The sequence below is a fragment of the Colias philodice genome, chromosome 1 (genome assembly GCF_061535455.1).
Source record: "Colias philodice isolate Cphi_HAF_F1 chromosome 1, ilColPhil1 Martin Lab GWU primary, whole genome shotgun sequence".
Taxonomy (NCBI): domain Eukaryota; kingdom Metazoa; phylum Arthropoda; class Insecta; order Lepidoptera; family Pieridae; genus Colias; species Colias philodice.
The window spans coordinates 13,520,408-13,548,184 of NC_143086.1; the positions used below are offsets into that span (position 1 = coordinate 13,520,408).

The 27,777-nt window shown below is 33.5% G+C and overlaps 3 protein-coding genes across 4 annotated transcripts in view; 1 reads left to right on the plus strand and 2 right to left on the minus strand.

Moving 5' to 3' along the window:
* The window catches only part of LOC149491447 (frequenin-2), a 183,477-nt gene that overhangs the window by 153,599 nt on the left and 2,101 nt on the right, over positions 1 to 27,777 (plus strand). For both annotated transcript variants that reach the window (XM_089698418.1, XM_089698409.1), the window contains 5 exons: positions 19,653 to 19,677; positions 20,269 to 20,317; positions 20,625 to 20,714; positions 26,849 to 26,927; positions 27,530 to 27,618. In XM_089698418.1, the coding sequence (XP_089554544.1) occupies positions 19,653 to 19,677; positions 20,269 to 20,317; positions 20,625 to 20,714; positions 26,849 to 26,927; positions 27,530 to 27,618 (332 nt within the window). The remainder of the gene's footprint in view (positions 1 to 19,652; positions 19,678 to 20,268; positions 20,318 to 20,624; positions 20,715 to 26,848; positions 26,928 to 27,529; positions 27,619 to 27,777) is intronic.
* On the minus strand, positions 5,742 to 6,640 carry LOC149491450 (uncharacterized). Its single transcript, XM_089700324.1, has 2 exons — positions 6,614 to 6,640; positions 5,742 to 6,389 (listed from the first exon to the last, which is right to left on the minus strand). The coding sequence occupies exons 1-2, from the start codon at positions 6,638 to 6,640 to the stop codon at positions 5,742 to 5,744; spliced, it is 675 nt and encodes a 224-aa protein (XP_089556450.1).
* LOC149491451 (uncharacterized) lies at positions 16,798 to 18,614 on the minus strand. Its single transcript, XM_089699678.1, has 2 exons — positions 18,565 to 18,614; positions 16,798 to 18,399 (listed from the first exon to the last, which is right to left on the minus strand). The coding sequence occupies exons 1-2, from the start codon at positions 18,595 to 18,597 to the stop codon at positions 17,287 to 17,289; spliced, it is 1,146 nt and encodes a 381-aa protein (XP_089555804.1). The 5' UTR covers positions 18,598 to 18,614; the 3' UTR covers positions 16,798 to 17,286.

Consider the following 27,777-nt stretch of genomic DNA (forward strand, 5'->3'; position numbering starts at 1 on the left):
CGGGAGGCGGAGAGTGTCCGTTCTGTAGCGTTCAGCTACTATTATGTACCGAGATACTTTTACCACAGAATTGTGGTAAAAGTATCTCGGTATATTAAAAAAATGTACAAGATAAACGATGTTTACAACACATAAACCAGTTTAGATTTTTCCAGAAAATTCCAGCTTGATCCAGTTAATTAAAACGTCAAGCGCCGGTATTCTTCGCCAGTTTTTCACCTTTGTCATATCCGTTTTGCACAGCTGCCGGGCTTGTCATTGCTCTGTGTTCCGATACATGGACACGTGTGAAACTGTACGTAAAAATCATCTGAAATTTCCAATCGAATTGTGTTCTAGTTAACATAAAAAAACTGTAGAAATTAATAGAATGTTTGAATTTTAGGCCTTTAAATTAAATAAGAAACATCGTGATGGATTATCCTTCTTTTTACATTTATAATATATTTTTAGTTATAATTTTTAAAGCATAATTCATATGAATTTTATAATTTCTTGCTTAGATCAAAACTTTTCAAATCTCGGTGTCTATCTTCGCCAAGAACTTTTAGAACAAATCAACATAAAATGCTCCAAAATAATAATGAAATAAATTCATGGAGCGTTAACGAAGTTGCTTATGAAGTCACCGAATCAACGTGAATAAAATATACTAACAATATTTTATAGTTCCTATTAGTATAAACTAGCAATAACGCAGCAAGGCATGTAAGTAGCTTTTATTTTTTAGGCTCTACGTATTCAATAGTTTACCCGAAAAATGCGACCTAAGCCTTAATTAATCAGTGCCTAGCACGCACTGAACCTTAATAGGTATATTTTAGGAATAAAACGAAAATGCTAGACCAAGGCTTTCTTTATTTTCTTGTAGAATATTCGAGAGTTAAGTCCAACTAAAACTTAAAAGGTAGGTACCTACCTACACGTAGAAAGCGTTTTTACCATTTTTAATTGAAGCTGTATAATTTTTCAGTTCCACAAAGTTGATTAACAATTTGAAAATTTTATACATTTTATATTTTTTTGATACTGGCTATAATAATTGTACTGTATCGCTTTTTACAAATTCCACTGTATGTTTGAAATGTAAACTTTTGCTTTACGATACGAATATAGAAGTAGATACATAAAATCCACCTTTATTGTCGAGAAAACCAATCGCGTATATGCTTTCATTCAGTAAACGGTACTTAATCGATAAGGAATGGCTACAATTTGTCATATTTTATCGCACCATTTATTATTGCGTCGCTGAAATCTCAGAAATTATTGTTACACATTGATGTGAGCATTGGGAAGACCCTACTATTTGCATGATATTATTTTTATTTAAGGGAATAAGTACAATTATTATAAAAATAAAATTTTCTTTTTTAATAAGTAAATAACATAGTTTAACATAACCAACACACAACAGAACGCAAGCACAGAACCTCGTCCTCTTAAAGACGTAATATAGGAAATTTATGCTGTTCCACGAATTATCTTTGAGATCTCCGTAAAAAACTAAATATAATTTAAAAAGATTTATTTTAAAGACTAAAAATCTTAGATCACTTAATGATCTAAGCTAAAAATAGTTAAAAACAACAATGCCGCTCTATATCCGTCTTAAGGTAGCATTCGGATCTGGGCAGTCGCGACCCGGCAGCCGCTGCCCCGCAGCCGCGACCGTGGTCGCGAGGCACCGCTTCGTAGGGAATTGTATGCGATAGTGTCCGACGCAAGCGACCGAGCCGCGCGGCCAAGGGGCGTGGCTTGCTCGCGACTTTGGCAGCGCCGCCGAACCGCTCCGGGAGCAGTACGGTCGCGCTGCTGGCGACGTTTACCGATGAAAACGACGAGTTTTTAGTTGAATTTATTGCTAAAAATCCACCACTTTACGATCCTTGACTCAAAACCTATAAGGATAATGTTATGATATAATGAATCGATTTTATTCCTCTTTGATGATAGTAAGACCAACATTATTTGGTCGTCCTCTTCTTCGTCCTCTATCAGTCTCTTCACGAGTTCTCGCTTTCGTATATTTGACTATTATTTTGACTGAGTGCTGTTTGACTACTGCGCGTGGCAGTCGCTGCCCGGGTCGCGGACGCTGTTATCCGTAAGCTTCTGGCAGCGCCGCACAGCAGTGACAATTTTCCCGGCTGCAGGGCCGCGGCTGCCAGGTCGCGACAGCCCAGATCCGAATGCTACCTTTAAGGTAGCATTCGGATCTGGGCGGTCGCGACCCGGCAGCCGCTGCCCCGCAGCGGCTGCCTTTAATTGCTACCTTAAGGTAAGGTAGCATTCGGATCTGGGCGGTCGCGACCTGGCAGCCGCGGCCCTGCATTGTCGCTGCTGTGCGGCGCTGCCAGAAGCTTACGGATAACAGCGTCCGCGACCCGGGCAGCGACTGCCACGCACAGTAGTCAAACAGCACTCAGTCAAAATAATAGTCAAATATACGAAAGCGAGAACTCGTGAAGAGACTGATAAGGGACGAAGAAGAGTATGATCAAATAATGTTGGTCTTACTATCATCAAAGAGGAATAAAATCGATTCATTATATCATAACATTATCCTTATAGGTTTTGAGTCGAGGATCGTAAAGTGGTAGATTTTTAGCAATTAATTCAACTAAAAACTCGTCGTTTTCATAACGTCGCCAGCAGCGCGACCGTACTGCTCCCGGAGCGGCCTGGCGGCGCTGCCAAAGTCGCGAGCAGGTCGCGCCCCTCGGCCGCGCGGCTCGGTCGCTTGCGTCGGTAACTATCGCATACAATTCCCTACGAAGCGGTGCCTCGCGACCACGGTCGCGGCTGCGGGGCAGCGGCTGCCGGGTCGCGACTGCCCAGATCCGAATGCTACCTTTAAAGGTAGCATTCGGATCTGGGCGGTAAATACAATCATACAACACCTTGTATAAACCCTAACAAACGAATGTTCCTCATCCTTCGTTCATTAATTAGTGGAAAATTTCGCAAACTTTCAGACGAATCTTTTCATAGCGTACACTGATCATCTGAAATAGGATATCGAGGATGAGACCATAGTTTTCTAGAGTTATCCAATAGATTGGAACTACTGAATGAGCTCTAGTTTCAATTGAATGCGTTCGTTACATACTTGATATGCCGGCATTGCAATTTACTGCATGAATTCTAAGCGTGCTAACAATTAAGCGATTTGCGCTTTATGGTTTATAGCTTGTATGGCAATTATTAACGCATCATGTTCGTTATTTCATCAGAGGTAGCTATAGTAGATATTATGTGTATCTTTTAGTTTGATTTAACTTCAAATAAATATTTAAGTGATTTTAAATATATTATGCAGGCGAAGGCAATAACATTTTATACGAATAATGAGTTCAATAAAAGAATTGTAACTATTAAGTTTATAACGTATATTTCTAGAATTTTGATGGTAGAAATATTCAAAAGAATCTGGGAAGCGTTTGTTCCGCAGCGATGCAATTCTTTCCCATTACAGAAAAATATGTACAGGAAATAGTGCATAATTTATAAAACAGTCGCTCATACATGCATTTCCTGTTCCCGTACTCCCTATGGACATGAAATGAAAGAGTCCAGAGTGCTCGTCTTTGTAAACTTGAAAAGTTTTGCATAGAATCTCTCTGGAATCCGTTTGTCTCCGGAGAAATTGTTCACTGAATTACGGTCAGTTGGGTATTATTCAGATCCTCATTCAGATTCTAAGAGACTGCATTGAAACCATTCGACAACAAACTGGAGCACGCTGTATAGCGATCGAGTGAAGAGCGTATAACGAGAATATAGTTCATACAGTATTGTGAGCTGTTAGATTATTCCAATTTTTGATAAAAATGCTATCACGGCGAGATGCCGCGCGAAGTAAATTGCTATTATAACAAAATTCCAACCGTGTTGTAGGTATGTGAAACATTTTGCATCGAAATTTTACGTCTCAAGTAGGCTACATTGTGTTTGAAAATATTTATTCCGTGTTAAATTATGTTTTGCATCTTATCACATTATTATTCAAATAAACAGTCGTTTAGTTTCTTTACATTGTGTTAAAGCGTAAAATATGCGGTTGATAGTCAAAGTCCAACTTTAAAGAAAGTCCGCTATCATGGATATTCTTTTCTAGTTACAGCATTGTGATATTAATTATTCAATGTTGAAACAAACCACAAAAAGTTGGGTTTTCGAGCGCAAAGTTTGCGAACAAACTATCGGGACATTTTTATTATATTCAAAGGGATATTTAACAAAAAGACTATCTTCCGCATAACAGTAAAAAATACGTATTTACTTTATAGATTTTTCATGATAGCCATTGAAGCTTAAACATACATGAACTCGTTTAGCTGTGTAAAAATCAAAAGGTATCATTATTCCTTCATTGTCTTAGATTATATGAATGATGTACGTTTATTTCTATGAATAATAATGTATTTATTTTAACCTAAACTTTAAACAAAAATTCTAAAACAACAGAACTCTAGTAGAGTCATATCTATCCTTCATTTGAACTATGAGATCTTTTAATATTTTACGAAGCATGAAGCCCGTTTGAAAAAACATAATTTAATTAACCACTAAATATTAAGTATAAAACGATTCTACTAGTAAAATTACGAAATGTAAGACCGTAATTGGCTTATATAATGATTTATGATCAAAGAGCCTTTTATTACCAACTATAGGTAAAAACACTCCTAAATAAACCTTCACGAACGTTAATTAAAGCTACGTTTTTTGCTCGGGTATTTCTCGTTACTTTTATTGTATTAATCACTAGATAATATCTTTAGTAAAAGTAAATGCTGAGGCTCTTTTCGACCACGCTAATCGTCGGGTCTGATATTGTAACTTTATATACATTATCTTGAAGTGATTCAGGTGAACAATTTGTCTACCTAATTTTCACGTTGTACACAGATTAGTCGGCTTTCATCTGAAATAGGTCAAGCGTGTAACAGAATCTTCGTATCCTATACTAGACGCGAAAATTAGTGAGGATGGATAGGTCTCATATATTAGTCTGTATTAGCACCATAGTCTAAATAATAACGATGGTACTTCGTATAGAAAGGTAGTAGTTGTTGTTGGTAAGTCTTAATGAATTCAACAAAATTCAGGCGATGCAATAAAGTTTGCTTAGTCACAAAGTGTGGTATTAGGCATTAGCACGTGTATAATATATGCAAAAAACATCCTTTAAACAACTGACAATTTAGTACCTGAATGTGCATTTTCAAAACCAATTTATATATCATGAATCATAACAGACGCGAATGAAGTTCATCCCCTTTTTGTAGCCGCCTGAAATTGTACATAAACACTATGGAGGGTAAACCAATAAATTAAGACAGTTGACTTGACTATTAAAAACAGTGACTCCCTCACAGCCCACGCCTCAAGACTGGAAACGAAAAAGGGTCCGTCCAACTTGATTGATTATTATTAATTGCTCGCTTAAAATTAATTCGCTTCTGTTACTAAAAACTATTTATAAGTGTTGTATTCTGCTTTAACTTGATACGAATTTTAATTAAATTACTTACATATTTAATCTTCTCAAGCTGTTTGTAATTTTACTTTGTAGTTGGTTTTCGCTGCGCATCGCGTAAAAAAATAGTTAAAGGAAACTTTTTTAAAAGGAATTTTGCCATAAAGATCTGCTTGCTATTACTATTTTTAATTTAATAATAAAAAAAATAACTAGCACACTCTCAATTATCGTAAATTTATTTATTCGCAGCAAGTCATTGATTCGAATCGAAATGATTGATCTTTTTATTCTTAAACTTAACAAACTTTGCTATTTCCCTACTTTTCAATTTCGTAACCGTTCTATTATGATCCACTAGGAGAACAGGATCCAGCCTTAATTTGGTCTCCATATCCATAACTCCTTTTACTTTATTAACAAAGTACACAGTCGGTATTGACATTTTCGCGACATCAGTGCTGTTGTCTTCATTGGGAAATACAATGTACACCAGCAAGGGCCGGTTATCATCGGCTTTATTAATTTTCACATTAGGTGGCGCGGCAGCTATTAATATTTTGTAATCATTGACGGGCTGCTTCAAAATTGGTATGTTGATAAAATTGCCGTTGGTCCAGGAGGTTATGTTATCAAGTAGGTTGGGTGAATTTTTTGTGGGGAAGAGGATTTTAGCGATCTGATTGGTACAACCCGCGCCGAGGTATCCGACGTTCGAGAATATCGCTTGGGACAGGCCTTCTTGAGCGGCCTTTGGTAATTCTTGGGGTATTTTCGCAAAGAGTGAACCAAATGTCTTCGGCTTTACCTCTTCTTTATTTACCATCGGAGTGAAATTGACAGAGAACCCGTTATAGATTGGAAAGCTTTGTGCCGTGGTAAATGCGATGAACACGAGCAATTTCTGCAAGAAAAATACTTTGGTTATAAAGGACAATCTTTAATGGACATTCAAATGGAGTCGAAGGAAACCAGGAACAGTTATCTTAAAAATGTAGAAATTAGCCGAGCTACGGTCAATATTATGCTAAATTACAAGAATACCGTTGTTGTCTCTATGTAGGCTATACATGTAAATTATACTCCAGATTCAATATGAATATAATAATTACTACAACTACAACTTACGATTTTCTTACGATTCGTTTCACACATGGTGCGCGGGAACAATCGACGGTCTACTGAGGAAGCGCTCACTAGCCAGCATAGTTCTGTTTACAAACATACAGAACTAACCACGGATGTTTATTCCACGATGTCGTTGGGAAAAAAACATCTTTGTCTTACAAGTTATCCATTTTAGGTCATTGATGTTGGATGAAGTAACAATATTTGCAGATGGATATATAATTAAATTTCTTAGTAAGTATTACAATCTCACTCAATGTTTGTACTTAAAATATGTACAAAATGTTTAAATGTAGACATGACCTTAAAATATTTAAAAATGAGGTAAATGGAAAAACTCCGTCACTTTTGGAACGCCTGCTGTTCGCTATCGCTGTTCACGGCTCGTCAACTTTAAATTTTTCTACAACTTTGAAATAGTTACAAAAATAAACACTTTAAAAGTTATCTAACAGTACTCGTCTTGTTATGAAAATCTGAGCGCTTTTTGCTACAATTTCTCAACTTATATATTATCCATAATTTCAAAGTTGCTAACTGAAATAATATTTAATTAGTGCTACAAACTAAGTATAGAGTTGCGTAGACGTAGTGGAATTTAATCAATTCGGAGTTAAAATTTACTTTTTAAATGTTTCAATTATATTATAAGTTCGGCGGGTAAAAACTATATTAGATAGCCAAAAAAATAAAGAAATCTTTTAAGACACTTATATTACTCAGAATCCACTTACGAATATTATTAAAAAAAATGAAAATATTTTATTCAACTACACATAACCGCAATTCTTAAGTTGTGACCTTACCATGTCATCACGTTACTTAAAATCCCCCAAACGACGAAAACTTGTTATCTAAAACTTCTCATTACAAGACTGTGATAAAAACCTCAGAATCACCTTAATTAAGGATCAGGCTTCAAAATAATGAGTACACATTAACTTTGCCAATACATCGGAACAAATGTCATTACTGTACATAACATCACTCCAGACTCGCATTAGAGGGCAGAAAGTAATTTAGAATAACTATAAACAAAGACAGCTTTCGAACAAAAACCACTTACCATTCTATAGATATTCCATGAACCACAGTATTGTATAATGCTCTCAATTGAAGTAAAATTGAAAAGAATTTTACATGACCATTTATTTGCTCATAAAAAGCTGACTAAAAATATACCGAATTTCACGAATGCCTTCAATAAACCTTTTGTGTTTTCGTTTAAAAATATTTATACTAAATTTTACATGAGTCTTTTGTTAATCTGTGGTTTATGTAGGCGAATAGCGTGTAAAGGACCATTATGAAACATTTTAATATTTAATGGAAAATATCAAAAAGAAACTAAGTAAAAAAGTACCTCTTAGTAAAAATTGCATTGTAACGCAGACAAAGAGATTAGAAAAGTGACTCTTAGGTTCGAAGTTTTAGTTTTTTTATTTCACCAGGCTCAGATTTCTATCAATCTATTTATATTGATTGATATACCATGAAATAATAATACGATGATATAGCCTATACTTATATACTTTTATCGACTAAATTAAATCAAGTCAGTATATTTTCCCTAAAAACAAAGTTGAGTGAATGAATTTTTGAGTTCAATTTCCTTGTTATATTTAAACTCTTAATTTAAAGGGTGTTCAACAAGAATTTATTTTTAAACGTATATCAGTATTTCGGTTGTGTCTCTCACAGATAACATGATTGGATTGCACTTCAACGCAAACTTTGATGGAAAGTGGAAATATAAACAGTGGTCTTAAATTCTATTTTCGGGATCTCAGTCCATTTTAGTAGAAATATTAATTGAACACATTGAACCAACTTCAAATCTCTATAACTAATCTTCTTATATATAAAAATGAATCGCAAAATGTGTTGGTAAGCGCATAACTCGATAACGGCTGAACCGATTTCGATAATTCTTTTTTTATTATATTCCTTGAAGTACGAGGATGGTTTTTATGTAGAGAAAACGTAAACATGTACCACGGGCGAAGCCGGGGCGCACCGCTAGTAAAAAATAAAGAAGATAGTCATAGCCCCTAAGTCTGCCCAGGAAGATTAGCATGTTGTCTTATAGCAGTATTATTTCCAGTTTGGAGAAGTGTGAAACGTGTGAAGCGCTATACAACCTACTATATAGCGCTGTCATTTTGCCATCCTTATTAATATTATAATTAATGCGAAAGTAACTCTGTCTGTCTGCCTGTTACTCAATCACGCCTAAACTACTGAACCAATTTTCATGAAATTTGGTATGGAAATATTTTGATACCCGAGAAAGGACATAGGCTACTTTTTATCCCGGGAAAATTACGCAATCCTGGATATCCCACGGGAACGGGAACTATGCGGGTTTTCTTTGACTGCGCGGGCGAAACCGCGGGCGGAAACCTAGTACTTTAATAAAGTCATCACGATAGGGCTAGACCCACCCGGGTCCCTTATATAATATGATTTATTAGTACTGACCACTTTGCACTACACTCTCGTACACAGGTGTAAAGTGAAATGCTGGTATTGCGTTTTTAGAGTACCTTGCTAATTCTATTACCTTTGCTCATCCTTTGCTTTTATCCTGCCTGAAAATTCACTCTAAAACTTCCACCTTACATCCATTAAAATCAAATGAGATTATGTTCTAAATCCATGAATTGTTCAGTTCCAGGAAAAACTGGATTATGCAATAAAGATTAATATTTTTTAATCCGTCGATACAACGTGAGTTCGAACTCAATTAGTGTATAGTTTATATAAGCGCTTTATATTAATCGAATACGATTTTAGTACCACGAAATCTGGAGTTTGTACATCAATTAAGATCAACAAATTAATTAATTGAGCTTGACAAAACTGTCATCTCTTGTTTCTATTAAATGGAAAATCATAACTTATCCGTAAGTAAATTCTATTTCGAAAGCTAAATCGTATTGCTAATAATATCTTTGTTTATTAAACGTAAAGATTTTAGATTAAAATGTAATCTTAAATACAGTTTCTTGTAGCAAATGACGGATCGTCAACACCTCATTTCCTTAATTTTAGTCGCGGCTTTTTCAATCAAACCAAAATCAAACTTTCGAAGTGATATTAATTTGTTAAACTTCATGTCACACTTGTTAAATTACATTGTTACATTGTCACAACATATTCAAAAATTTCTAATTCAAGTTTTTAAGACTTTATTTTTGGTAAAAGTTAAAGTAAAGCAACTGTATTTTTTTAAAGGAAACCTCATTCTTTCACTATGGGATATGTACGAATGTACCTACGTGTTCCCTAATTCAATGTACCACGACCGAAATCGGGACGAACTGCGAACACTACTTACAGTAGATAGGTATAATAACAAAATATGAGAAGATAAAATAAAAATAAATAAAAATCCTTACGTCACTTATTTAGAATCTTTACAATGATTACTATTCTCATTCAATAGCGAAGTGTATGATTAATAAAAAATATACAATCTTGAATAAGCCTTGTAACAAGGCACCTATAAAATTTTATCGCCTGTTAAATTATTAGAGCAAAAACAATTTCTCACGATGTTATATTGTACGTAGGAGCTGTAAATTGAATCAAATATACACACAGGAAGCTGAATTTTATGGACATTTTAACTTCAGCCACATTACTTCATAATTATGTTATATATAGGTTTTCATACATATACATCCATGTTTACCATTAGCTGAGTTGTCTATTTTCATTATTCCTCATCAATGCAGCCTTAATGAACCACGGTGAACATACGTCACGTGCATTAGCAGCTTGCGCGGTTATGCTAATCTGTACCTAAATATAAAAAGCTAAGAATATCGTAGGTGTAATTTGACTATATATTTATTTCACTTTTCAATAAAATTATAGAAAGGGGAAAACATTTTCTCTCTTTTAAACTTTTTTAAATGTAAAATATATTGTACATTTTTTGGTCGGCCTTATAACTCAGAAATTATATGTAAGTATTTAAATTAGCCAGTATCGAAATAGCAACAATGTTGTTCCAAAATAAAGGTTTATATTTGAAAAACTACAAGTCTTAAAGCCACATTATTCGAGTACAAAGCTGTTATCTTCTTTCCCATTTGAATTTTATCTTCAAATTTCCTCTAGAGACTATAGTTGAGCAATGTTAGTTCTGCCATTGTTTTAGTATCTTGATTCTTGACCTTATTAAAACAAATTACTGGCAAGGAAATGAAAAAGCTTTGTGGCTCTGTGCTATATTTGGCGCCTTTTTCCTAATGCTTTTGAGTACAATGTCTTAATACCGACAATATCATTATTTACGATAGGAATTTAGTAAATATATTAGGTATATATAAATCAAAGTAAATATAGTTACAACTTCTCAATTGAATTGGTAGTTAAGTGACTTATTCGACATTCATTTAAACAAACAAATGTAATTTTATACATTACTGAGTTCTGAATAATCGTTAAGGTTTGAGGTAATTTATTAAAAAGTTGTTCAAACAATATACGAAACAATAATCAAACGCTTCGTAACTCCTAATAAGTAGTGTAGGTAGTAAGTTGACACTAAACTATTTCATTAACAAGTCAGTGATTAATCTTATCGAAGACTCCTCGACGTGTCGTAAATCACATTAAATTGTGTGACCTAAGCTGAGACTTCACTCACTAAAATAAAACGATTGAAACGTACTTTATGCTTATAAAATATATATCGTTACAGGAGGACATTAATCTTAATACTATTATAAAGGCGAAAGTTTGTATGGATGTATGGATGTTTGTTACTCTTTCACGTAAAAACTACTGAACCGATTACAATGAAATTTAGCACACATATAGAGGGTAACTTGGATTAACATATAGGATAGGTTTTATCCCGGAAATCCCACGGGAACAGGAACTATGCGGGTTTTCCTTTGAAAACGTGGGCGAAGCCGCGGGCGGAAATCTAGTTTTGCAATATATCACGTTCATATGCTCCGGGTATTTTGAAAAATTATATGGTCATATATTGCTTTGTAGTGGTCTAAGTGACAAACTGTTTTAGTAAAATTAATTTTACTTTTATTGCCTTCATAATTTGTTTCGAAGCGTAAACGTTACCAAATGTCAATGTACCGTAAAAAGTTTTGTATTTATTCAGTTGAATAAAAACGAATGTGCAGTTACTAAAGTTTGAACTAGAAATAATTTAAACATGAACTTACCCTAATCGTTTTAGCATTCCAAATAGAAGTTAACCCAAACTTTCGCAACAGAAGTCAATGACACCTGAATTCGCAATTATGGCAATAATTGCTGTCCAGGGGTCATCGCACTACCAACTACTAAATACTTAGTGAACATTAACATAGAACTGTATTCACTGAAACGTATTCATCGCGATTTGGAAATGTATACAGCGATCTGAAAACAGATTCTCCAGCCATAACCGTAAATTTTAACCCTTTTGACACACCATTTCCGAAAGCAAAGGAGATTCTGCGGCAGTTGCCCCTAAAATACGAACAAAATACGCTCCATTGACTTCATTACTACTTACGATTTAATGTCGTCCGATAATGTCGTTAGGTTTTAATTGTTCTCCTGATACAATATGATGTTCTGATGTTCTTGAAAGACATCCATACTAATATTATAAATGCGAAAGTAACTCTGTCTGTCTGTTACTCAATCACGCCTTAACTACTGAACCAATTTGCATGAAATTTGGTATAGAGATATTTTGATACCCGAGAAAGGACATAGGATAGGTTTTATCCCGGAAATCCCACGGGAACGGGAACTATGCGGGTTTTTCTTTGACTGCGCGGGTGATGCCGCGGGTGGAAAGCTAGTAAGATATATGTCCATGATTGTCCCTTATAATCAATACAATATCTATAATCTATATTATTATCATTGTCCAAAAATGATATTGGATGATATATTTAAATATCAAACTGAAAGACTTACAATATTTCAACGAATAAAAGGTGATGATGCGTGAAATGAATTCAAAAAAGATAAGCGAAAAAGAATTGTATCTTATTGCTTACTTTCGTTTTCGATTTGGCAAGTCAAGCTTGAATTAAAATATAAATGTCGTGGATTATAAATTTTAATAATTTATGCTAACATTTCATATTGTGGATGTTGGATAAAATAAATGGAAATGCAAATGAAATGAATAAAAACCGTAAAAACGAGCGTGGGGTGGCGAGTTTGAATAGATTTTTATATTTTGGTTTATTGCAAACGTTTACATTTATTAGCTTTAAAACTCTAGTGTGGAAATGCCGCTGAATACTTTAAAAGTATTGAATTGCATGTTTTTTCGCATTCTGTTCGTAATATTAAACTAAATGAAAAGTATTGGTATTGGGTACTTACCTACCCATTATTTTAATTGGTTAATTTTATATTTCTGTATAGCTAACTATGCTTATTATGACAAAATTAATAATGCTTACAGTTGATTAGTCGCTAAGCACTCAAAACTATAAAACTTTAGAACATCTAAAACCGTAATAGGTAAAGGGACAAATTGTGGACAATCTGACTATCACAGCGCAAGTTGCAAAATTCCAGAATTAATGAAGAACACAAATAAACAGAGAAAATTGAGAGCAGCTATTATCCAGAGTTTGCAATTTCAAAATAATTATAAGCCATATTGCTGGTTTAACACAAATATTCCAGTCTTGTCAGTTCGCATACTTTCCTACCATTTTCAGCGGATCTTTCAACATTATAGTGAAAAATGTATGAAATTTTAAAGACTTAGTGAAGTGCAGTGGACATTCTGCGTATTCTGGATGACATTTACAAATTCTTTCGGCGCTGAGAATTAAGCAGAAGGAGTAGGTATATTCAAATGTTGAAATTATTACTATTAAATGTTAATCATTTTATCTATAAGACTAAAAACAAGAAAAGCCATCTCAAAACAAGCGCAAAAATATCAAAGTGAGTCCACCTGGTTGTAAAGAACTGTCAAATTCAGGTATTCAAGAATTTCATGAAAAGACTGGTAACTATAGCTGCTCAAGGTTAACCCTTAAATTGTCACCCCTAGATAACTTGTGTGTATAATGTCCAAATTTGGAGGATGTGTTGGAATTTTGGATAGAAAAGAGGAAAATGAAAAAAAATTTTAAAAATTTTAATTTCGTCACATATAACGGACATTGCACATTATTCCTGCAACCGTGGTACATATATACAATGCACATTTTCAACTCTGTAATTCAAAATTATTATCAAATTATAATTATGGACGATCTAGTATAAGCTTTTCAAACATCTGTCTTAAAATATTGGTTAAAACTTTAACGATATCGTTAAAAATAATGGATTTTAAAAAACGACACTATCAAAAGTCACAGCATAAGAATATGCTAAGAATTGGAATAGAAATAATATAACATAGCCTGAGAACTTATTCTAATACACCAAGAAAGTTCTCTTCCCATTCACTAAATTGTACAGATTGTAATGTGTTTGCTTCATCGTATGCAAAGAAGTCGTATACCATGCCTGAAGTACCAAAACAAACAGGAAATTTAAATCGCTTTTTTTTTGGATTCTTTGGCATATATATCCATTTGCTGCCAGTTTTTTTATTTGTAAGGTATTATTATTTAAATTTTCAAACATTGGGTGGTATTTCTGGTAAGTAACATGATGCTGTGGCTGAAGAACTACTGAGAAGTAGGGAAGATTCATCTCGCACCGCATGTAATGGCTGTAATTCTGCAGCAATAATATTTTGTTGATGGTAAAAATTCTGACTTTTTGGGTCTTCATTGTGTCTCAAATCAATATGTCGTATAATTCCGGAGGTATGGTGCTGGGAGTAAATGATTGACACTGTTATCATGGTGAAATCACTCCCGTAGGTCTACATTTCCTTCGAAATCGTCATCTCAACTCAACGCCAGACTCTTCAGCTTCCGCCAGAGGTAGTGAGGGCATTTTTTATTGAGTGCCAAGTCATGCTCCTGTAAAATATAATAAAAATAGAGAAAAATATATCAAAATGATGACGTTGAAAATGGAGGGCCTTATTGGCAACGTCCGTTACATAGGACATGTGAAGAATACCCTAGTGTATACTCCAAGTTGTCAACGTCCGTTTTATGGGACATCATAAACAAACTAAGATTTTTATTCCAAATATTGTAAAATATGTAAAAATTATGTCAAAATACTATACTTACAATCGTATTCTAACTAATAATATAATATTATAAGCAAAATAGTCAAAATACTTACAGTTATAGCCAATTTTATCAGGAGAGTCAAAAGATCAGTTTTTTGCAAATTTCAAATGGTCACCATTCGCGACTGTACTTCGCTTCGCTAACGAAACCTGCATGTACGCGAAGGACATAGCTAGTACCTTCCTAATATACCAATTGGCAATGCCTAGGTCTACTGTAACAGAGCCAGCATGTGTATAAATACTATGTCCTTTAAAACGGACGAAATCAATTTAAGGGTTAAGAATAGTACAAAGGGCTGTGGGGTCAGGGGTTGGCCCTCAAAGCGCCGGATGTTGGTTTTATCTGCTTCAGATCCGACCTGTCGGAAGATCGGATACGAATCACTTGATAAGCCCGGAGGCGTCAGCTTTTTCCATCTAATTACGTAGACTTTAAAGGAAAAATGTTTTCAATATAATGATGCATGACATTATGTCAGCGATGTAGTTGAGAAGTTTTTAATGAACCTGCCTAGATACAATTTTACAACCGATACTCGACATACTTAGGTATACTTATACTTCGTACCACGTGTCATTTTTATACTTCGTACCACGTGTACAAATATGTTCGATAAGTTCAAGGTACCGCTATACTATAATAACTATACGTCTATATTGAGTGCTGATATCGAGAACTCATTCAATAGGCCGAAATCTGCAGTTCTCCGAATCGTTTCACTAAAATAAACTGCAATATAGTATCGGCAGCTACCTCAGTGAGAAATAGCTTTCAAAAGCCCCATTATATTTGTATACCAAAATTCAAACAATAAGTGCATTGTCGTAACGTGATAAAACATATGGACATGGATTTATTTTGTGTGTCTTTTATTAAAATCTTTGGCTTTACTTTCACAAGTAATACATCATCCAGTGTTTCACTGTTCACTCGTCCAGTATTAAAAAGCAACAAAAATATAGAGGATCACCGTATGAATAATTAAAACTCTACCAAATAACTACATTTTAATTATTATTTTAATATACTATCCGTTTTAAATATACATATATGATTTCAAGAAATAGTTTCGAACTACTAAAATGTATCACCGTGATCTTTCGATCAATTGATATATGCAGATGTAATCAAGTATTTATGACACAAATGATGTAATATGTAAATGACTGTGAGATATCGAAATATCTCATAAACCGACAATATTGGTCGCGAAAGAAAGTTGATTAATAGTGCTTTTTAAGTAGTAATGGAATAATAATTAATGGCTCTTGTTTTTGTTTTAAGCATCTGGCGCGTTAATTTATAAAAATATTGGCGTAAATAAGAGTAGTATTGCCAACTTTAAGTTGCGAAATCCACTTTTATGACGTAAACCTAAAGATAAATGAGTCTTCGAATTTGGGATTATTAGATGTTATTGTCAAAAAAATAACTTAAAGAACAATTAGGGTATTTGTCCATAATTATGTTTGTGTATCATTATAATATTTATGGTGAACGTTTGCAAGCGTGATATAAAATGCACTTGTTCAGTTAATAATTGGACATAAATAGAGATGTCCATTTTAATTAAATATATTTTTATTGCTATTCCTATATTCCGGCAGCCAGTTATTTTATTCGTTTATATTTGAAATATCAGAGTACTAGCACTTTGGATTTCGGCAAAACCGTGCTATGTTTATTTTTGCAGTTAACAAAACTGTTTTAAATAAATACTGTGAAAATAATTATGCTTCATATTCTGTTACAGTTTATTTTTATGCTATGTTTTTGTTGAAAATATTGAAAAAGTGAAATGAATTTACAAAATTGTCTAACTAACCGATTTTGTGTGCATATTTTAGCCTTGCGTTTAATTTAGGAATATTCTAACATGTATGCATTCATATTCAAAATGTTGAGAATTTCAATTCATTTGAAAGGGGTGTGGTATTTTCTACTATAAATTATATAGAAAAACTTTCCATCTATTAAGACACATTATCAGATTCAACTCTATAATATATTATTATTACATAATCGTCTGAAACATAACGTATGATACAAGCCTCTATGACTATAATTTATTTACAAAAATTTGCATTATTAGCATAACATCATAATATTATATCTACTATACAAAATGAATTGCGTAACAAAGTGATAGCGAGGAAGAAATGATTATTTCGCATGTAACACTAAACTTCGCATTCCAGTCTCAAATACTTTAACAACTTTTTATACCTCTTTACATGGCAATTTCACAAACTATGCCTGAAAAACTTTTGTAATTTTAAACAAGCCGGGTTCCATTATTTAGAAATTCAACAGTATTAATTCTTGTTATACAAAAATGATTTTAAACACACTAAATAACGGCAGAAAAAAAACAGCTTTGCATTACAAAATGTTACACAACAAATGTTAAATAAAAGAAACGAAACAATATTCGTATTAATTTAAGTAACTTTACCCAAATTTAGTAACTATTTACCATTGTCCGTTTGCATACCCAGGCTGCAATGATTCTGCATTTACTTGGCTATTCCTTTGAGGTATTTCCACGACTCTTTCTAGTTCCTCCGACTGTGTTATCGGGTTATCTCTGTATTTAACAAACAGAACTTCATGTTCTGACAGTTTTGGTGCAGTGGGAACGATCACTTGCTGCTCTTCGGGCTTCTTAACTAACACATAAATAAGAGTTTTCTCTTCTACTGGCGCGACAGCCCTGAGTCTTTGTTGTAGTTCGATAGCATTAGAAGATGAAGCTTGAGCGGGGAGTTTTATAAACAGAATCCTGTAGGTCTTCTTGGGCGGCGGTGAGATGGGAATGCGCTGCTCTTCTTCAACATCCGGGGGTGGCACGTGGAAATAAATATGTTTGGTAATTACCGGCGCAATGAACTGATTCGATGGTAGATTATACTGTGGGCCATTTACATTCGCAAATGGCTGAAAGCCTTGCGCCGGTATTAACGGCTGCACATTATTTTGGTAATTTTGACCTGACGCAATCTGTACATTCACTGGTGAAGAATTGCTTTGCACATCGAGCTCATTAGAAGCACCATTTTGAATATGAACTATTTGTTGAACACCGCTTTGCGAATTTAGGGCAACATTATTTATTTGTGCTTGAGCGTAATAGTTGTTTGGAGTTATAGCCGGGGTTTGTAATTGAAGCACTTGGTTAACATTTTCATTATATATGGGCGTACTTATTTGCAAATTCTGTAGCGGTAAATCGTTTTGTATATTGTATGAAGACGAATCACTGTTTTGTACGATACTTTCTTGATTCGCGCCAGCTTGAAGAATTGTATTTGCAACTGCTGTGTCTAATTGATTGATCTGTGGCTGGTGCGGTATCGGGTTGTGGATAAGCGCGCCATTTTGAGCTAGTTCTTCTTTCTGGTGATTTAAATATGCGTAGTCTTCGTGTGAAATGGAATAAGACACAGTCTTTTGGAAGATCTGTCCGGGCTGCTGCGGTACTGCCTGTTGAACCTCCTGATTCGTCTGAATCGGCAACTCTAGGGAAACATCTGGCCTGTTGTAGTTATATCCCTCGGGAGCACAATACACGGTTGCGGCGAAAGCCTACAAAAAAAAATAAACTTAAATTACACTCGCATTTTATTCACTACAATACATCCTCGATAAGCCGATAGTGTACATCAAATACACAAAATATAGATACAAATATTCGTCGCGTAAAGTGTCGGATTTGTAAAAAATACACTTTTATATACGATCGCTACTAACCAATATAACAAATTTATATGATAACCAAGCCATTATGGAGTCAGCTCGCCACTGGACGCATGTTTTGGTCGATAAGGCTTTATATAAAACTTTTCCCCATAACATGAAAAGGTTTGATGAATTTGCATAAAGCGCGCGTTAGATATTCGGAACACTTCCGACGTTTTTGAATATTAACACGCACAGCACTATTGGAGTTCATATCGATTGATATGAACTAAACAAACATATTTACATTTAAAAAGTAAATATTTTATTGTCATTCTTTTGTGTAATGTGTAAAGCACGGAAACAGCAACAATTTAATACTAAAAGTGTAATAAGTACAGCAACTGAAACAGGAATGAATTATATATCATTACCTATAACAATTTTGAGTCAACTTACCTACAAGAAAACAGTGCTTGCATTGTTTGTTTAGTCATATCGTTTTTATTACTTTCCTATTCTAAAGTTGTAATGTTCTTCACTTCCCCACGCAGCAATTTCTTTTAAATAATAATAAATATAGAAATAATCAAATTCTATCAAACACCCAAAGTCAATCATTTTTGCGATTAAACGAGCAAAAACTCAATCATGTAAAAACTGTCGCATTTAAAATAATACGATTCTCACATACTATATATACCTAGTTACAGTAGCTACATTCCAGAAAATCTGATCGAGTAGAGATTTAATGGAAATTCCTATCATAGAAGTGGTTAGTAATCGCTGTAATCGGGATAAACCAATTTAAACTAGCTGAATGAACGTTGAAAGTTGGTCAGTGAACACCTAAATTGGAAATATTTTTACCGCATATTAATTTGCCTTTTGTTCGCTGAAAATATGTCACTATGTGCAATCATTAAATGAAGGAAAACAAAGCAATTACCATGGAAAAAGAAATTCTTTACAACTTTGAATAGCGTTAATTTTATAACTTAAACTTTTTACGATAAAAAGCTTTAAAATGTTCAAATATTTTCTTTTAAAATATGCGAAAACCAAGTTTTTAAAAGATAGTAGGATGGAAAGTTCGAAGCTTTGTAAAAGATGTGTTTATTTCTCTATTATAATAACAATATATTTTTATTTTGTTTCAGTTACTGAGAAGGAGATTCGGCTGTGGTAAGTTATTTTTAAATGTAATAAAACACTTTGATGCCACATAGAGATTATATCCGACCTCAAGCCTTAATAAAATTGGTTAATAAAATAAAATATTGCGTGCACAAACATATAGTAGCAAAGATTTTTATTACAGTAATAAATCTCTGACTAACATAAGCTCAGAATATTATTCAAACAGAACTAGTTAAGTATAAGAAACCTATAGAACATTGCAATTTTTGGCTACAAAATTGCTCTATGACCTTACCTACAACGTTGCAGGCAATACGGCGGAAAACATAAATAGTTCTAAGTCTGAAATCTGAACAGATATTTTTACATTTAACTTAAAATAAATTTTTAGGGGATTTATTCTTTTCCAAATTTTCTAACATAAGAAACATCTTGTTGCGATATTAGTTGATAAAACAAAAATTCGTCAATTGTAAAATATGTAGAGTCGGACATTTTTTTATTTTTATTGTAGATACATATTAGATATAGTAAAATGAAATAAAATAAAAAATCTTCACTTATAAACATAATTTAATAAACTAATTTAGTAACAGGTTGTTCTACATTAAAGTAAGTATATTAATTTATTTACAGGCACAAAGGATTCCTCAAAGACTGTCCCAATGGACTTTTAACTGAGCAGGTGCGTTTAACTCTTACATTTTTATTAATATTAAAAAGTCAAAGTGTAATTAAGTTAATGTTGTTTGCTAAAATAAATATAACAGAAGACCTTACGGCATTTATTTTTATATTTATTAAGTAACCGAAAATTTGTGAAGAAAAAAACATTTAAAACGAAACTAATAAAATTTATACATGAACTATTAAAGAACTAATAATATTCCAATATTATTAATTAGTAGAGAAGTCATGCATTCTCTTAATAGTTGACGAATAAAAATAATACCTAATTAAAAAATATTAAATTATTAATCAATATTTTTCAGGGATTCATAAAGATCTACAAGCAGTTCTTCCCTCAAGGAGATCCCAGTAAATTCGCCTCACTCGTCTTTCGAGTTTTCGATGAAAACAACGTAAGTATTTGAAAATTTCTAAAAACTGAAAAAATTGAAAAAAGGAAGATCATGAAGCGAGATTCGATCGCACTCTACTGAGCCACCCCGGATCCATATTTAAATAATCCAATAATTTATTTTATCCAAATCAATAATAGACTACAAGCCCGCATATGAAAAAAATATGGGTCAAATGAACCACCACGGGACATATCTAGTACGAAAGAAGAGCAAAAAATAATAAGATTCATCACTATGCCGTCACTTGTAAGCTGTCCAACTGAGTGCAGATGAGAATTGAAAAGTACAGGTAGACTCGGTAAATTTTGGTCATATATTTTTGTACGGCATTCTTAACCATCGATAGATCCATTAAAAATAATAAGAAACCGCTCAGTGCCGTACAAAAATGTGGGTCCACCAAGTCGGAATTTTTATTTAATTTCCGAGAGTTACCGGGGGTAAATTTGGTCATTTGACCATGTACGGCATCTGTGTCATACTATTGCTATACTGCTTTTAATCCATTATTCCGCAACGCCGTACAAAAATCATGGGGACAAGTGGAAAAAATCGAGAGTTGTAATCCCCTCTCTTTCCCCACTCCAGGGGGTTATTTGACACAACACGAAATAAATTTATTTTTAAAGTATTTTATGCATAGATAATATTTTTTCATGTGCCGTACATTTTCGTTGGTTCAAAGGGGAAAAATCTGAAAAAGAAAAAATCCATATAACGAAATGTTTGCTTTATATTTTTCTAATCACTACATAGTATAAAACAAAGTCGCTTTCCCTGTCCCTATGTCCCTATGTCCCTTTGTACGCTTAAATCTTTGAAACTACGCAACGGATTTTGATGCGGTTTTTTTTTATAGATAGAGTGATTCAAGAGGAAGGTTTATATGTATAATAACATCCATTAAATAGTGGAGAAGTACTGTTATTTTTGAGGTTTCTAATGTGATGTCGTAAAAAATTATATTTTTTTCGCTTACATTGCAAACGCAGGCGACCCTACGAGTTTTATCAAAATAATGTACTAAGTATTATACACATTGAAAAGGTCTACAGAAAAGTCCGCGATGGAAGTCTATCTCTTATGGATAACCCACAATAACTTTTTTTTGTCATTTACTTTTTACGACAAATAATGGCTAATTTTCGATGCGATTTTAACCAATACAGCATTAATCCTTAACCAATTAAATACCTTGAATACATTGTTCATTTAATATAGATCTATATGGCCCTTTACACCGTATGATTTAAGTGAATATTTTCGAAGATATTACAGAATTAAAAATTGCGGGACGTAGCGTTTGCGGCGGTACCGGCCGGCCGCCCGGCTATCTATTTTATACCCGTGCGAAACCGGAGCGGGCCGCTATGTTTTTATATACAACATTCACAGTTTTTCTGTAGTGTATTTAGTATCAGCATTGCACCCGTGCGAAGCCGGGGCGGGTCGCTAGTAAAATATAAATATACATTAATATTAAGAAGCTCGAGGTGGTTAATTATCACCTTGGAAAGTCGGAGTCAAGTGGAATGGACTCCGTTAAATTGATGAACTAATAAAAAAGCTATGAACGAAAAGATGTGAATAATTCAATCAGCCCATGAATACAGGTAAAGTCACAAGCAAATGCTAGTAATATATACATATTCAAAATGTACAAGTAAAGCGCTTTCAAATGATACCAAACACGGCATATTTATCTTAACTTTATTTTTTTACTCTGTATGTTTTGTCCGCTAGAGGGCGCCACATTAGATTTTGTGAAACCCCATATAGCCTTTAGCTAGCTGGTCACTGATTATCCAGTGAACAATTCAGACGCTTCTAATGATATGTCATTTGTCGAATTCTGATAAGTAGTTTAGAAGTTACGAGGGAATAGATGAACATACATACATGACCTGTCAAAACCATAACCCTCCTTTTGCTTTGCCGTAGTTGGGTAAAAATATGTTAATGCCGTACTGTATCAAATGGCCATAAAGCACCCTTAAAATTGTAGCTTTCGTCGCTTTCATCAGCCTAAAAGATGTGGTCTGCACAAAAATGTACGGCATTGTTTTTTCCTAATTTATCTATGTTAATACTATTTAAAACAACGAATAAAGTGTAGAAAACTATTATATTTCATTAATCTACGATGTTTAAACTTTAACAAAATTTCTGGGTTTGCATTTCTCTATAACTTTTTTTAGAATGGTTTCTATTGAACGGCAATACTATACAACAATTGAATTTTACAATATCATGTTAAAAAAAAAGTTCCCGTACAGGGTCAAATGACCTTACAGCTCTTTATATCAAGAATTCGATGAAATTAAGATGATTATTGGTATACATTTAAAAGAACAATTATTTTTTGACGGCATTGCTTTTAATAGTACTTTTGAGTGCTAGATAATGTTTTGGAACCGAAGCCGTACTTAGTCAAATGACCCCCTGGAGTGGGGAAAGAGAGGGGATTGCAACTCTCGATTTTTTCCCCTTGTCCCCATGATTTTTGTACGGCGTTGCGGAATAATGGATTAAAAGCAGTATAGCAATAGTATGACACAGATGCCGTACATGGTCAAATGACCAAATTTACCCCCGGTAACTCTCGGAAATTAAATAAAAATTCCGACTTGGTGGACCCACATTTTTGTACGGCACTGAGCGGTTTCTTATTATTTTTAATGGATCTATCGATGGTTAAGAATGCCGTACAAAAATATATGACCAAAATTTACCGAGTCTACCTGTACTTTTCAATTCTCATCTGCACTCAGTTGGACAGCTTACAAGTGACGGCATAGTGATGAATCTTATTATTTTTTGCTCTTCTTTCGTTCTAGATATGACCCCTGGTGGTTCATTTGACCCATATTTTTTTCATATGCGGGCTTGTAGTCTATAAAGCACGTATTACCGACTTCAATACAAACTATACTCTTTATATTATTTTGATTACATCATTTAATTATATTTTCTTTAGTGCTATAATTAATTTTGAACCACAAAAACAATTTAAACAAGTTCAGATAGATACGATTCATTAATTATCGTCACTGAGTAGAGTAATTATTTTGCAAAATATAAAAATAGGTGAATACAATCCTAAAGTAGGTATGTAACTGTCACAAGCATTCCCATTAATTCGCTCTATTCACAGTTTTAACCTCGTTGGAGTTAACTGGTGCGATAAAATAGTATTTTTCCATCAGCTTTATGATCGGAGAGATTCATGTGATGTCATTTTAAACCAGTTTTAAAGTGATAGCGTAACATGTTCCATAATGAGTCTTCTCTGGCCTACAGTAATTTTGGAAATCAATCCGATGTGTACATAATCAAATCCTTGTTGACCTTTTGACTGTTTTTGAGACACTGGTCATAAACAACGTTCTTTCACTTGAGATGCAATATCTAATATATATAAATCTCGTGCACAATGTTTGTCCTCAATGGACTCCTAAACCACTTAACCGATTATAATAAAATTCGCACACCATGTGCAGTTCGATCCAACTTGAGAGATAGGATAGTTTAAACATGTAGGTAGGTACCACGGGCGAAGCCGGGGCGGACCGCTAGTATTGAATATGTATCAGGGTAGGCTTCCAAGCGAATGTCTTTACGATTGAAAACGCCGTGATTTTTTTTTATTTATTAGATTTTTTTTAATTTTATAAAAATCCTGCTTCATAAATATCATTATTTTTTAAATGTGCGTCAAAGTCATTCCATCATCAAACTGGCTGTTAACTCGAAGCACAGACTAAACCAAATATTTTCTTCTATTCTTTTCTTTTTTTTAATTTAATTTAAATGAATTTAATGAATTAAAATAATATTCTTATGTAATACTTGAATACGAATTTAAATATTAATCACATAATCTATGCCGCTCCGTTATAAATTATATTATATTGTTAATCGTTTTTTGGTCCCGCAGGACAGGCTTCGCCTAGTGCGGGAACCAATGAATCTCATAATTATATTAATATCAAATTATTAAATTAATTAATATTGTGAAATACACCATATTGTAATAATCTTGTCTTGTAAAATAAAGGAATTATTATTTTTTATTATTTTATATATAATATTTAATCTGTGACGCAAACTAACAGTTCAATATGGCCCATGTTTCGATTGCCATTAATTAACCTGCATTAGATAACAGACTGCAACGTTAAATATTCATAAGCCAGCGACATCAACATCGATACCAGGAGCTCGTTAGCAGATAAATTGGAAGATAGAAGTGATACTCGAAAACTCTAAATGAGATTTTTAGAGACGCTGCTTTAAAAAAAGCTGCATTTCATTTGGCGTTGGTTTTAGAACTTTTATTCCTGACTGTGTTTAGATTTATGGTCTAATGTTTGCTTTTATAGGGTTTTAAATCAAATGAAAAATACTTCGTTTGATTAATTTCTAAGTTATCGTTTTCTATCTACTCGATCATGATATTATTAATGATTTTGACTAGTCAGTCCGAATGAGGATTATGATCGTTGATGACTTATGATACTTAATTAATTAGGAGTAGGTACCTACTCGTTCAAAAAAGGTAGTCTTACACATACCTTCATGAATATTCAAATTTGTAAAGAAAATAAATTAACATTTTGTAATATATTGCTCCCTATTTCAAAATTATGGAATTTTCTATCAAACTCGGCCAACGATATAATGATGATGTTACATCTTATATATAAAATTCTCGTGTCACAATGTTAGTCTGCATACTCCTCCGAAACGGGTGGACCGATTCTCATGAAATTTTCTGTGCATATCGGGTAAGTCTGAGAATCGGCCAACATCTATTTTTCATATGTACCACGGGCGAAGCCGGGGCGGACCGCTAGTAATGCTATAATTCTAAAAGTCAAGTCTACTAGTTCAATAGATCTACACTCAATAGAACCATTAAAGGTTTACCAGGTTTTAAATGGCGGTATATTATTATATCGTGAAATTTGTAGACGGGTTGGCTTAGTTGATAAAGACCCTGGAAGCCAGAGGTCGTTCGATTCACATCCAGGGACAATATTTTTGTGATGAATCGATACTTGCTCCATATCTGGGTGTTAATTATGAGCCAATTGCTACCATAACTGATAATGCAAGCGAAAAGCTTAGTATAGGATCAGAATTCAGATAGTGCTGTGTGTGTCAGTGTGTGTGTGTGTGAAATGTTTAACAGAAGTATGAGGTCAGTACCTATAAAATTCAGGAATATTGTAGCGCATAACATCTTGCAAGCTAATCGTGCCCATTAAAGCAGCCATTCACGGGAAACTGGGGAAAGCTAAAGTTTGTTTCACATAAAGCCACTTCCTTTACTTCGATGTTCTTGGTTTTTAAATAAGATCATTCACGTGATTCTATCCTTTATTACACGCTTTCTGGATAAAGAGATATCTTTGTCACTCCTATTGTTATAATTACCTAATCATTCCCCCTTTGTAATATGGACGAACATCGACCAATATTTTCGCATTGCAACTTAAAAAAAACATACATTAATAATTTTTATTTATTCGCAGCATTCTTAGCACATTTCAATTAACTTACTACAATTGAAATGTGCTAAGAATATAATGATGATTTAATATTAAAACTTCGTATTGAAAACTCGAAATTGCCTTTAATATTTTAAACAAAGCTTTAGTGCAGCATTTGTGAACACTTTGGTGATATATTAATATTTTACCTTATCGCAACGAGACAGCATTCCCTTTACAATTTTTATCGTCTTTTGTACGAATAAACTTAATAGATGAAATGTTTTATAAATGAAAGCTCGTGTTTTATAGTTTTGTATTTAATGAAATTTATACTTACTCACACTGTGTTTTAGTACTTTTATATTACGTGGTAGAAGAAGATTTTCTCATTTTCTATCATAATAATTTTGTTATTGGTGATTTAAACATTTAATTGAATGTATTAGATTTGATTTAGAATATTACAACAAAATTATGTTATTTTGACAAATTAAGTGTAACCGATGAACATATTCCTCCTATTCATATTCCATATTTCCTCGAACATATTTAAATAGTATTTTTTATTGGTTGATGGTGTATAATTAATCAATTAATTTTTAAGATTTTAATAAGGTAAATCTCTTCTTTCAGGACGGGTCAATAGAATTTGAGGAGTTCATACGGGCTTTATCGGTGACATCGCGAGGAAATCTCGATGAAAAGTTGCATTGTGAGTTGCTTGCCTTTTGGAGCTTTTTGTATATTTATAAATATTTTAATGTTCAAGTAAATTCAAATGTTGTATCGTATTCAAGTAAATTCAAATGTTTACTGCAGATTTTTCAGTTGATCAAGAAGCTTTCTATAAAATGTTCCTACAATTAGGTATTATGAACTAGCTTTCCACCAGCGGCATCACCCGCGCAGTCAAAGAAAAACCCGCATAGTTCCCGTTCCCGTGGGATTTCCGGGATAAAACCTATCCTATGTCCTTTCTCGGGTATCAAAATATCTCTATACCAAATTTCATGCAAATTGGTTCAGTAATTAAGGCGTGATTGAGTAACAGACAGACAGACAGAGTTACTTTCGCATTTATAATATTAATAGTATGGATTACTATATCTCACCGAAACTTACCAAAGTATATAAGAACCACACATTCCTTTTGCATGCAAATTTATTTCAAGATAGAATCTCGATAAATCTTTAACAAAGTACATAAAAAACTTTTATGAAGCTGTTTTCGGACTGAATGGAGCATAATACAGAACGTATATTTTACGTTTAATACATACTGAGTATGTGATCGACTTTTTATATACATTTTAGGGGCTTTTCGTCTCTACGATGTGGACAACGACGGGTATATAACGCGGGACGAAATGTATAACATAGTGGACGCTATATACCAGATGGTGGTATGTATTTACAAGCTATTTCATAACACGTTCCTTTTACACTTCTTTCCTTATCCAAAGTTGAGAAAATTATTGTTATGTTTGTAAACGTGTCGGACATACTTATTTATTATTATTGTCGTATTAACAACATGATTTCTAGTAACATTGGGATAATCA

What these genes read in the sequence shown, in the direction of transcription:
- LOC149491450 (XM_089700324.1), bottom strand. Translation starts at nt 6,640, where the DNA reads ATGTGTGAAACGAATCGTAAGAAAATC. An exon ending in AAACGAATCGTAAGAAAATC is followed by an intron (nt 6,390 to 6,613) that starts GTAAGTTGTAGT and finishes TTTTTCTTGCAG; the next exon opens with AAATTGCTCGTGTTCATCGC.
- LOC149491451 (XM_089699678.1), bottom strand. Translation starts at nt 18,597, where the DNA reads ATGGCTTGGTTATCATATAAATTTGTTATATTG. An exon ending in CATATAAATTTGTTATATTG is followed by an intron (nt 18,400 to 18,564) that starts GTTAGTAGCGAT and finishes TTTTTTTTGTAG; the next exon opens with GCTTTCGCCGCAACCGTGTA.